Here is a 12,580-nt window from a genome sequence, read left to right as displayed (position 1 = left end):
TTCACTGCACCCGGCCAAGATTCATTCTTAAAAACATATATGCATGATGTATTTCTGTAGGAAAGTTGGCAGAGGGGAATGTAAATAGAAAACAAAAGCAAAATGACATAAACCTTGATGTCAACATAGCTGCCATTTTAGTGGATTTCTCTGCATACTGTTAATCCCAGTCTGACAAACGCTGTGGGGTTGCCCAAGAATGGGTCTGTCCATTTCCCTGTGACCTGGAATCTATGTCTGGATGGTCGCCTGTCAGGAACAAGCCTTGTTTTAGTGGCATGTGGCCGTGTGCTTAATGAGGAGAGCAGACGTTGGTAAATGGCAGTCATTCCTGCTCTTTGGTGATGGTTTCCTTGGGAGGATAAAAGGTTAGGACAGGCTTTGTGCATGGTATTAAGAAAATAATCGGCTGGCTACGGTGGCTCACACCTGTAATCCTAACACTTTGGGAGGCTGAGGCAGGCGGATCATGAGGTCAAGAGATCGAGACCATCCTGGCCAACATGGTGAAACCTTGTCTTTACTAAAAATGCAAAAAATTAGCTGGGCAGAGTGGCGCCTGCTTGTAGTCCCAACTACTCAGGAGGCTGAGGCAGGAGAATCGCTTGAACCCGGGAGGTGGAGGTTGCAGTGAGCTGAGATCGTGCCACTGAACTCCAGCCTGGCAACAGAGAGAGACTCCATCTCAAAACAAACAAACAAACAAACAAACAAACAAACAAACAAACAAATAGGAAAAAAGGAAAATCCTTTCATGGGGAAGCACTGAAATCCCAAGGAAATCATTTTTGTTAACTACCGCCCCCTGGTGGTGTAACATGGCGGCTCCCAGGAGACCCACTTCACCTTGTCACAGGGGATTCCTCCCGCAGGCTTCTTTCGGCAGGAACAAGAATGGCCTCTTTAAATACTCTTCCAGGACATTCATGCGTCCTATGACCTTGGATGTTTTCCTTCCCCCAGCTCAACAGCCACAACCCTCAGTGTCCCCACAGCTGAGTGATGTGTGCAACAGACATCAGCGAGTGCACCCTGTCCTGTCTCCTGGCTGGGAGCTCAGTCTGGGGCTGGAGGGTTCTCCAGAGAATGGCAGTCGTCACGTAGGCATCTCTCCCACTGAAGGGAAAAAGGCCTGACAACTCCAGAGAGATCAACAGTGTCTAGAGCCCTGGCCTGAAAGATACCCCAGGACAGCCTGCCAGGCATGAGCAGTGCCCCTGGGAGGTGACAGTGTTGCTGTTTCTGGAACCTGGAGGTGCGCTCAGGGGCGGCAGTTCCTCGCTGTCTATCAAAGCCATGCTGCTCCGTCAGCCCCCAGCATGCACACCATCTGCCAGAGCCCCATCCCCCCAGGCCGCCCTCGAGGTGCCCTGTGCTTGCACCCTGCCCTGCATTTCCTGGGCACTGTCTGATGCTGATGTACAAGCTGTGAGGGCAGCAAGTGCCTGGTGACTTGCCCAGTCCAGGGCTGGGGGCATCTTCTCTGTCTCATCCACCTCCAAGTCCAGCTGCTGAGCTGTGCCTCCTGCCCAGGGATCCCTCAGCCACCAGGCTGCCGGGCACCCACCAGAGCCCACTTCCTCCACCTGGGGCAGGAGCAGAAGGTGCTATGGGGTGTGTGGGCACAGCCTCCTGCCTCTAAACAGCCCCCAGCAGGCGCTGGCTTAATCGCAGGTGAAGGTCCTTACCTCAAGGGACTGTTTGGATAACACTCTGCCCACCCCTCTGGAGCCATCAGGCCACTTGCGCATTAAGCAGTGGAGGCCTCCATGGGGTTCCACACCCCTTCTGTCTTTGCCAGGCCCTCCGGGAGGCTGCCTGGCTTTGGCCAAACATTTCTGGGACACAGCACCACCTCTGGCCTTGACTAGTCACAGTCTTACCCAGGGCCCACACGCTCCAACGCGTTCCTACTGAGGGGACTGTCTTTCACCCATGGGGGAAATGTCATCACAGAGTAGAATTTCACATCGCGACAAGGGCCTGCTTCTGAGCTCTCTCTCCTGTTCTGAGGGACTCTTGGAGTTGGGGTGCAGATGGACACCACCGTGGTGAAATCAGAGGCTGTGTCCCTCTAAGTGGGACAGCTGCCCGCTCCCCACCACCCAGAGCCAGGCAGGAGGGTGTGTCCATTACAAAGCTTCCAATTTCACACAAAAAGCCAAATATCCACATTTGCAGGCACAATCTCTTGATTTTTAAATGACAGTAACTCATTCAATGTTTTCTCTCCCCTTCTCATACTCAGCAGAGCACCACAGCTTCCCTGGGAGGCCCCCGTCTGCTGTGTCCCCGTCTCCCGACAGACCCACCTCCTGCCTCTGAGCCTTGGGTTACTTTCCTCTGAAATGGGCTCATGAGAGGACAGCACAGATCCTGGCAGTCAAATGAAAGGCTGCGTGGACAGCATCTGGAACCCGGTGGGCACCAGCACCCGGACTCGCCAGGTCCTTCCCACGGGGCCTCCTATGGAGGGTCCCACATGACACCTGGGACTTTTGTGTCCCCAGGAAGCAGCAACCTTGTGAGCTGGACACCCCTCTGGGCCCTCTGCCTTCTCTCTGTCTTTCCCGCATTTGCTGCTTTCTTAAGCCTGGCCATTCGCCACGTGGACTTTCTCCGAGTGGAGCTTCCTGGGAGCCTGAGGACTTTGGGTCCAGGACAAGGGAATGTGGTTGAAAAGTGTCCTTCAGTTCCTTGTAGGTGCAAAGTCAGCATCCCAGAGAAGACAGGAGCAGACGGGTTCTAAAGCACTAAGAGACAGAGGACTCAAGAGAGAGCAGCGCCACCTCCCACCTGGTTTGCAGGAGAAGCTGGGCTCCTGCCCCGTGGCCCCGGCAGGAATGTCGGCAGGAATGTCAGCTCGCCCTGGGGAGGCTGCACTGGCTGCGGGGTCCCAGGGACCAGGAAGCTGCCTCCTCCCCAGACCCCTCGGCTGGGCTGAAGGCAGCTGGCGGTGCCTGCTCTGCGGGGTTCTCCTGGCAGAGGGGCTGCTGTCCCCCCACCGGGTCCCCCTCTCGGAGTCCTGGCTAAAGAGCTAAAGACGCCATCTTTAGCTGTCCTATCCCCATGGCAGGACATACAGACAAAGGGTCTCCCAGTGCTCTCCAGCATCCTCCCTCACTGAGGGGAGTAAGAGAAACACAAACTTGAACACATTTGGCGTCAACCTGGGAACAGATCTGACTCTTCTGTGGCATCGTGTACAGAGAATGAATCAAGGGACAAAGCACAAAATTGACCTGGTTTAGGAAACTTCCAAAGTCTCTTCCTATCTTCCCACAAACTATCTCGCTCCGTCTAAAGGAGGATTCAGCTGCAATCACACCCAAGACTGCATCATTTTCTCTTGTTCTCTGGGGGTGTTTCTCCCTTGGGAAGGAAGGGCAACCCTGCAGTTCTGGGTGTGAGTCCCGGCAGCCCCCAGTGTGAATGGATAACCCTGTCTATGGCTGGCCCGGAAGGCGGCAAAGCTTCCCAACGAGGGTGATGTGACCAGAGAGACCATCCCCGAAAACCACTAAGGAGCTTCTGGAAACCCCTGGGACTGAGCAAGATGGCGCTTCCTGGAAATCCCTTTTTGTTGCTCTGTGTATCCACAATACTGAGTCTGCCCACAGCATTCCAGGAAGAAGGAGAAGGGGTGAGGACCCTTCCTGGGCTGGTATTTGATCTGTGCTGTGCTTGGGCTGTTTGAGTTTGAGCTCCTTTTGTGTCTAAGGCCAGAGCCCCTGAGTAGAATGCAATGCAATTTGCAATCATGTCCCCAAAGCTGACTGTACAAATTCTGCAGTTCGCACATTTATGAGGATGGAGCTTTGTGTCTGTGATTTCAGTGAGGGCCTTGTTTTGCCGCTGCCAAGTCAGTTTGCCACTGCGGGACAACAGGCAGCACACACAAGGCCACCAGCTTAATTCTTGGCTGAGATTCAAGTGATTTCTCCTGCCTCAGCCTCCCGAGTAGCTGGGATTACAGGCAGGTGCCACTATGCCTGGCTAAGTTTGTATTTTAGTAGAGACGGGGTTTCTCCATGTTGGAAACCCACAAAACCTGTCTTGCCTGCCATCTCCTTTTGGAAGCTTCTTCCCATCTTGCCACTAAGGCCACAGGGTCCAGAACAGGCCAAGTCACCCAAACACAACCCCCCTTCCCTCCTGGACCTTGAGAGGAGAGAATGCAGAAGCTGACACCTGCTGGAGAGACAGTGGGGAGCACGGAGGTTCCTACCTGCTGGCTTAGAAGCCAGGGGTGAGGGGGGGAACCTGCTGGAGCTGGTAGAAGACAGTCTGGGCCGACGTCTTCTGAAAAAGCTCCTCAGCAGCCCACACTTGAGAGATTCTACAAGGGTGGTTTTGCCGGACCCCGAGTGGCCAAACAGCTTGAGCTTAATTCTTGGCTGCAGGTTCTGTGTGGGTCGGAGCTGCTGGATGAAGAGTCCTCGATGCGTATCCTGAGCACGGATGAGAAAGAGCCAGTGAGTGACAGAAAAAGAGGCAAATGACGATTTTCAGGGTTCCTAATGCCCAGTGTGAAGTTTTTACCCGTGCTGAAGATATGTTTATTTCTTTTCTTTTCTTTTTCAGATGGAGTTTCACTCTTGTTGCCCATGCTGGAGTGCAATGGCACCATCTCAGCTCACGGCAACCTCTGCCTCCTGGGTTCAAGTGATTTTCCTGCCTCAGCCTCCTGAGTACCTGGGATTACAGGTGTGCAGCACCACACCTGGCTAATTTTGTATTTTTAGTAGAGACGGGGTTTCACCGTGTTGGTCAGGCTGGTGGAACTCCCGACCTCAGGTGATCTGCCTGCCTCAGCCTCCCAAAGGGCTGGGATTACAGGTGTTAAGCCACTGTGCTGGAGGTTATGTCTATTTCTACCTCCAACGAATACTTTGAAAGTAAAATTTCACATAACATCAAAGTCACCATTTTCAACTGTGAAATTCAGAGGCTTCTAGCGCCTTTTCAGTGCTGCCCGACCACGGCTGCTGTCTCCTTCCAGAACATTTGCGTCACCCCGAAGGAAGCTCTGTACCCGTGGGCAGTCCCTTGCCATTCCCCCCTTTGCTTAGCCCCTGGCAACCACAGAGAGGTTTTCTGTCTTTTAAGGATTTGCCTATTTCCATTGCATTTTGATGCATAACAAGTTGGGTGCAGCAATTGTGAAGCCTTCAATTTTTTTGTGGAACCCCCACATTTTATTTAAAAATTTATCAGTAAAACATAATCGACATAATTGGATGTCTCAAATGTCCACTTCGTAACTGTAGGTTTGGAATAGGAACCTTATCTTACTGTTAACTATTTACTAGCACTTTAGATTTAACTCATGGCAATGTCACCTGTATGTGAATATTAAAAATACCTACCAGCACTATTGGTTTCAACCATACAATAGCCTAGGAACAGACCTCCAACAAATACTTTAAGGCTTGAGAAAAGTGGAATAAATCTACGGCCATCCCACCCTGAAGGCGCCCCCCCATCTTGTCTGATCTCGGAAGCTAAGCAGGGTCAGGCGTGGTTAGTACTTGGATGGGAGACCACCTGGGACTACCACGTGCTGTAGGCTTTTTTTTTTTTTTTAAGAGAAAAGTATAATACAAATATTTAATATGTTACAAAACTCATACAATTAAAAAGGATAATCAACAATTTACCCTCATCAATTAAGACGCTAAAAGAAAATGGAAAGCCGGGAGATGGAGAAAGTTAGAAGCCTTCAATTTAATCCTGAAAGAGGATCAGCCCTGTCTGACCAGCAAGGGCATCTGCCCGTCTCTGTGGAGGGGTCTGGATCCTTCAGGGCAGTAACGGGGCAAGAGGGTGAGAGAAGGGGCACCCCAAGGTACAAGCTCCATGCTGCAGAAGGGGCCGGGGACACAATATCCTTGCTACTTTCTTCTCTTCCCATCCTAGAGAGAAGCAGGAGGCTCCACAGCATGAGACAGTTCGCTGCTCACTCACTCCTTCATTCATCAGCCAGCATTTAGGGAGCCCCCCACTCTGTGCTAAGCGCAGTGCCGACCACGGGAAAATCCAGACTCAGCCCAGATCCATGGTCTTGGGGAGATGTGGACATGTGAACAATTTCACATCTAATACCAAATAGTGTCACCCCCCTCATCCCACCGTCCCTTCCCACCACTCCTGCCCTGCTCCCTAACGAGGACTTGTTTGGAGTTCTGAGGTGCAGCCTGAGACCTCTTCCTCACCTTTATGTGTCTTTAACCTCCAGTTCCCACAAGCCCACAAAACCTGTCTTGCCTGCCATCTCCTTCTGGAAGCTTCTTCCCACCATGCGTAGCTCTCCATGGTGACCCCCTGGCCTGTAATTATGGGGTGCTCTGCCTTTCTAGACCAGGAGCCCATCTGCAGGGAGAGACAGAATTCCCAGCCCTAGCAGGTATAGAATCTCCATAAGCCAGTGTCATATAAGTGACAGGACTCAGAGGGACCCATGCAAGGGTGTCTCCATGTGATCTGCATCTGGTGGGACCATTCCTTCAGTTCTAAATCCTGGGAGGTGCTAACTTACTGCTGATCTCTCCCAGCAGCGCCAGTGTTACTTCTGCTGTTACAACTGCATTGCTACAAACCCATACGAAACTCTCTGGAAGGCTTCCATTTTCCTCCATTCCTAAGCCAGGACCAGGCTTCCTCAATAGGAACTACACTGACCCCTGGTGGGCACTGTGGAAACCTGCGGTGACATTTAGTTCCCACAATGTTGAAGGGGTGTCCTGCAGCCGGACGCTGGGTGTCCAGACATGGTGTAACAAAATGCCCCTTGCAGCGAGGATTCTCCTGGGTACCGACTTCTGAGCTTCTGATGAGGATTTATATAGGAGAAAAACCTGTTTACAATCATCTGAGCTGAGAACTTAACTACATTTTACACATCATCCGGAGGGTTTTAGGGACAGTATTTAACATATACTGAGTTATCCACAAATGCTGCTATAGATTGGCAAATAATTACCCTTTGCTTTTTTCCTTTTATCTTTCCTGAGTGCTGTCTCTGATTTCTGGACATCAGCTCAGCACGCTGCTGTGGCACTGGAGCTGCCATTCCAGCCCTCCTGTGTCTGTGGGCATCTGCGGGGGTTGTACTCAGTTATCCTTCGGGTGAGTACAGGGACCAGCTGGGTTCCCTAGCCTCCCAGCACATGCATGCTGACACCCAGAGTATTTCACTATGTGCATGCTCCTACAGGTCTGTGTTATATTACAGTTAGGGCACGCTACTGATCTTTCGAAATTAACTGTGTAGGTGCGCCCCTGTCTATAACTTCTACTTTAGGATGGTCAAGGGAGCATGACAGAAGGCGTGTTGCAAAATGCTGGGGCAGCTGCGGTGGAGGCCACGGCACCAAACCATGATCTGTAGAACGTGAGGTGGTCCTTACTCTGGAGTCTTCTTCTGATCTCCAATCCCAAGAGGCTCAGAGACAGAGCACCACAGGGGAAGGAAAGGGCTGGGGGTCTCGACAGCAATGTCCCTGACTGATTACCTGAATCAGCAAAAACCTGCACAGATTCTATTCTGAGGAGTTACTTACTGGGGTGGCACCTGTTGGGCTGGAAGGAATGGGGTTTTGAATCCCCTCCAGTGCCACCTACTGCTGCAGGTGCACCCATGCTGCTGGGCTGCCACTGACCTGGAGCAATTGCGTGTCCCAGCCTACTCCAGCCTTCCGCAGCAGCCCTGGTCTTCCTTGTGAGTCCAAGGCTGTGCCCACACCATGCCACGCACGAGCATCTGAGCTGCGTCCACTGTGCTGAGCAGTGGTCAGCTTCCGTGGTGAGTGTCCCACGGGGCAGAGGCAAAATTCCCCAGCAGTTTCCTGACATGCAGCTCCCCACACACAGACATCCTTAGTATCAGCCCATATCTGCTTCACCTGAGATGGGGGGAAGGCAGAAAACTGCTCCTGGTTAAATCTAGTCGTTGGGTCCCGGATGCCCCCATTTTGGTAAAGAAACTGTCATGAATTTGCCTGTGGCTCTTTTCTTCCTGTTTCGTGCCCGTGGATCTTGACATTTTGAGCTTTGGTGTGCACGCCCGTCCTGTCTGCAGGAATGGGGCAAGCTCGTTCCTTCTGCAGGAGTTGCAAGGGCCCTTCCACTCTCAGGAGACTCAAACCACGTCACCTACAGACGCCGCTGCCCTGTGAGAGACTTCTAGAGGCGACAGAACCTGAAGGCTGATTTGCTCCTGAGTATGAGGGCAAGCTATACCTGTGCCTCACCGGCTCTCAGAGTCCAGCTCACTCCTTCCAGCTCCACGCATGGCAGTGGCTGGGTGGGGAGCGCTCCCGCCAGTCTGTTTGCCTGTTTCATGGGCCGGCCCAGTAAATGGAGGAGGAGGGGGAGGCAGCAGGAGGAGTTGAGACAGACGCGTTTCCTGTCGCAGCAGTCACCTCCATGTGCATGGCGCCTTCCAGCTCATGCTGGGCCTTCACTCACATTCCCTATGGAAACCTCCAAGGAACCTTTGTGGTTAATACCATCCTTCTCCCCTGCAGACGAGGAAATTGAGGCTCAGAGAGGCCAAGGCACTTGCCCAAGGCGACAGGGCAAAGCCAGAACTCACCAACAGGTCTTCCGCCCACTGCTGGATGCTGAAAGGGAGATGGCAGCTTCCTCAGAAGCAGAGAAGACAGGAATAGACGGATGTGCTGGAGTTACAAGCACTAAGGACCAGCCGGGGAGGGCCCCTCACGGCACATCCCGCTCGGAAGGCACTTCCCGGACAGGACGACCTTTGGAGTGAAATGTTTCTGTGGAGGGACTCATCACATGTCCTTGATGCACCCCCTTCCCCTCTACCAAGAGCTCTCAGCCTTGGCTGAGATGGACCCACTCATCCTTCACCAAGTCTTTGGGAAGAGAAGCCAGGAAACTGCACTGATCCAGACTTACAGAATTCACTATCATCTTGAAAGGCAAAGAAAAGCAAAATATCCTCGGGTATTCCCCTTCACAAGAAAATCTCAGCTGATCCTGGACGATGACTCCTCATTCTGCGCACTAAGAACCCTGGAGAATCTGAATCTGATGCAGTCATCCTGAAGAGAAGTTTTGGGAATCTCTCCCTCACTGGTGGAGGTACGTTTTCACATTTCACTACCAGATAGTGGGTAGGGATGGGTCGGGGCCCAGAGGCCTCTCGCTGGGAAAGCAGCTTTCATCCACCCCAGCATCTGTGTCTGCAACCCAGAGAGGGCTCCAGGCCAGGCCTAGAAGGTGGTAGGAACATTGATTTATTTGGAGGAGAATTCCGTAGTCCTTTGGCAGTGTCTATTTAACAAGTTACAAGACCACCCTGAGACCCAGCTGGCACAAAGCCTGGGCTGGTGGGGCCCTCCCTCGCTGGGCCAGGTGGGAGCCTTGTGCAGCCAGCACCCCTGGGGGGAGAGGAGCGGGGGCTATGGTGCCACCGACAGTTTGGCTCATGCCTTGAAATGCTCTCCAGTGTGTGTCCTCTAGGTCTGTGAGTGTGGCTGGAGGGTACTCAGGAGACCTGGGGCATCTGGGGTGTGGGCAGACCTCCTACAGTCAGGGCAGGACCAGGCTGGGAAGAGCAGGAGGCAGCACCGAACTCCAAGGAGTACAGAATTCTGACTCAGAACCTTCCAGGTGGTCTTAAGGGCGTGTGTGTGTGTGTGTGTGTGTGTGTAGGGTAGAGTATATTTACCTATGTTAGCTCTAATCACATACTTTCTCCAGTCTGAGCCGCCGGGGGAATTCCTAAACCTAAGACAGACTTGGCACCTGCCTGCCTAACACACTGGGCCCAGACCTGATCTCCTCCGCCCCTGGGTAAGGTCTATAAGGCTGCACTGCCTCTTAGGTCACGTCCTGCCCTGCATCGTTCTCTGCCTGCACCCCAGGCCCATCCTGTGGCCGTAGCCCAGCTACCCTCCTTCTTTGTTGTTTCATGCTGGGGCTCATTCAACGCTTCACTGCCCCGGCCCCTTGCACTCCCTCTTCCTCTGCCTTCCTCAGGCTCTTCCTCCAGTGAGCCCCAGCATGCTTGTCCTTCAGGTCTTGGTTTTGATTCACATCAGAGGGGTCCTGATAAGCCAGGTGAATGTGGACACCACCATCCTTTTACCTCACTTCATCCTGTGTTCATTCCCTGCATGGCACCTACCCCAGGAAGCAGCAACCCTTTCCGTAGAGGGCCAGATGGTCTCCGTGGCAACTCAACTCTGCCATTATGAACACCGGCCACAGATGAGAGTGTGTGGCTGCATCTCAATAAAACTTTATTTACAGAAGTAGGCGATGGGTGGTAGGCCATCGTTTGCCAACCCTTGACCTGGCTTACACATTTTTCATATCAGTTTGCTGGTTGGGTTCTGCTAATTTTGCTCTTACAGAACAGAGACCAGAACAGCTCTTACAGCAGACACTGGGCATACCTTCTCAGTGCGTGAGTGAATGAATTATTTGGTAACTGTATTGCTCTTTGAAGCCCTGGTCAATGGCCTAGTTTCTACTTTTTTTTTCTTCCAGTACTGTTTTCTCCCCAGCAACTTAGCGTTCACTTTCTCATCAGACAAGAGGACTAAACATCAAGCTGATGGGGAAGAACATCCACGGTCTGGGAAGGCCGGCTAAGAGCACTGAGAGGCAACGTGGCCTTGCCCACGTGGCAGGGTGCAGGGAGACTGCACGGGTGGAGAGCAGCTCTTAATTACGCAAATGCAGTTTGCGGGTGGTGAATTTTTCATTCTGGGCAAACCCCCGAATTGTTTTCATTTTTCAAAATATTCCTGGTCACCCTTGTTCACTGTCGGGTCTTAGGTTTAGTAAAATCAAACTACTTTTTTTGTTTTTTCTCGAGACAGTCTCGCTCTGTCGCCAAGGCTGGGGCTCAGTGACATGATCTCGGCTCAGTGCAACCTTCACCTCCCCGGTTCAGGCAATTCTCGTGCCTCAGCCCCCGGAGTAGCTGGGAATACAGGCGCACACCACCATGCCTGGCTGATTTGTTTTGTATTTTCAGTAAAGACGGGGTTTCACCATGTTGGTCATGGCTGGTCTTGAACTCCTGACCTCAGGTGATCCACCCACCTCAGCCTCCCAAAGTGCTGGGATTACAGGCGTGAGCCACTGCACCCAGCCTACTTTTAATATCAGACTTACGGAAAATCTGATTAGAAGGAGAGCCAAACAAAATAAAAATAAGCCAACTCCTCACCCCCACTGAAACGCGTACATATTTTAAAATCAGATAAGAATGGGACTTGGAATGCTTGTAGTAAAATTGGATGTTGATATCAATCTAGATCAACCCCTCTCTCATAGATGGGGTCCCTCCTTTCTTCTAGAAGGAGAATTCGGTTTGGCTGAGCAACAACACAGTCCTCAGGCAGCTTTGGATAGCTGCATGGCGCTTTGTCACTGACTGAGCACGAGGAAGTAGAAGGTACAACCTCCTTCTGTGATAAGGTGGCACCTACAGCCAGGCGGGGGCTCTCAGGGACCCTCAAAGCAATGAAGAATCTATCAACAACCTGTGGTATGGAGAAGCAGACTTCATCTGTAGCATCTGCTGATTCCTGTGGTGCAAATGCTCCCACCCTGGCTGATTTCAAGACCCCTGTGTGATGTCACCGAGTTGGGAAGGCATGCTCAGCTTTCAAGGGACAGCACCGACGCTCCCACACACCACTGTCCTAGTTCGCTGAATGCGGAGGGGGTCAGAGTCGGTCGCATGCAGCTCAGCCCTGCCTCAGGTTCCTTCTTGCCCAAGAGCTGTGGCCTTGGCCTCAGCCATCTTCAGTGCCCCTGCCCCTTGGACTGTCCAGTGATCCAAACAGCCAGTCCCTCTCCCCTGCACATCTTCCAGGATGACTTTGGTTCTATTTCCAGATGTCAAATTCCATTGCTTCCCTAGCAAATATAGTTTAAAGACACATTCCTAGGCAATGTCAACTGATCAGAGCTGAGAGCATAGATAAAAAGTATTTCTTCTGGCCAGGCGTGGTGGCTCACACCTGTAATCCCAGCACTTTGGGAGGCTGAGGTGGGCTGATCACCTGAGATTAGGAGTTCAAGACCAGCCTGACCAACATGGTGAAACCCCACCTCTACTAAAAATACAAAAATTTGCCGGGTGTGGTGGCAGGTGCCTGTAATCACAGCTACTCAGGAGGCTGAGGCAGGAGAATCACTTGAACGCAGGAGGTGGAGGTTGCAGTGAGCCGAGATCCTTGATCCTGTTTTAATTCCCTGCATGGCACCTACCCCAGGAGGCAGCAACCCTTTCTGTAGAGGGCCAGATGGTCTCCGTGGCAACTCAACTCTGCCATTATGAACACCGGCCACAGACAAGAGTGTGTGGCTGTGTCTGAATAAAACTTTATTTACAGAAGTAGGCGGTGGGTTGTAGGCCATTATTTGTTAACCCACCATTGCACTCCAGCCTGGGTGACAGAGAAAGATTCCATCTCAAAAAAAAAAAAAAAAAAAAAAAAAAAAGCATTTCTTTTGCACAATTGGACCATTTGGAAACCAAATACAATGCAGGCAACGTAGGCGGCCATCCTTGGCTGTGCCAGATGCA

General features: G+C 52.0%; 1 protein-coding gene and 1 pseudogene across 4 annotated transcripts in view; one reads left to right on the top strand and one right to left on the bottom strand.

The window, feature by feature from the left end:
• DAPK1 (death associated protein kinase 1) overlaps window positions 1-12,580 on the bottom strand; it is a 209,765-nt gene that overhangs the window by 18,900 nt on the left and 178,285 nt on the right. For all 4 annotated transcript variants that reach the window (XM_039474785.2, XM_039474784.2, XM_003941136.4 and 1 more), the window contains exon 20: window positions 4,229-4,451. In XM_039474785.2, the coding sequence (XP_039330719.1) occupies window positions 4,229-4,451 (223 nt within the window). The remainder of the gene's footprint in view (window positions 1-4,228; window positions 4,452-12,580) is intronic.
• LOC120366444 (5S ribosomal RNA) lies at window positions 5,451-5,572 on the top strand (annotated as a pseudogene).

The sequence above is a fragment of the Saimiri boliviensis genome, chromosome 2 (assembly GCF_048565385.1).
Source record: "Saimiri boliviensis isolate mSaiBol1 chromosome 2, mSaiBol1.pri, whole genome shotgun sequence".
Taxonomy (NCBI): domain Eukaryota; kingdom Metazoa; phylum Chordata; class Mammalia; order Primates; family Cebidae; genus Saimiri; species Saimiri boliviensis.
The sequence above is the reverse complement of the archived record's forward strand: the minus strand, read 5'-3'. Positions and strand labels throughout refer to the sequence as shown.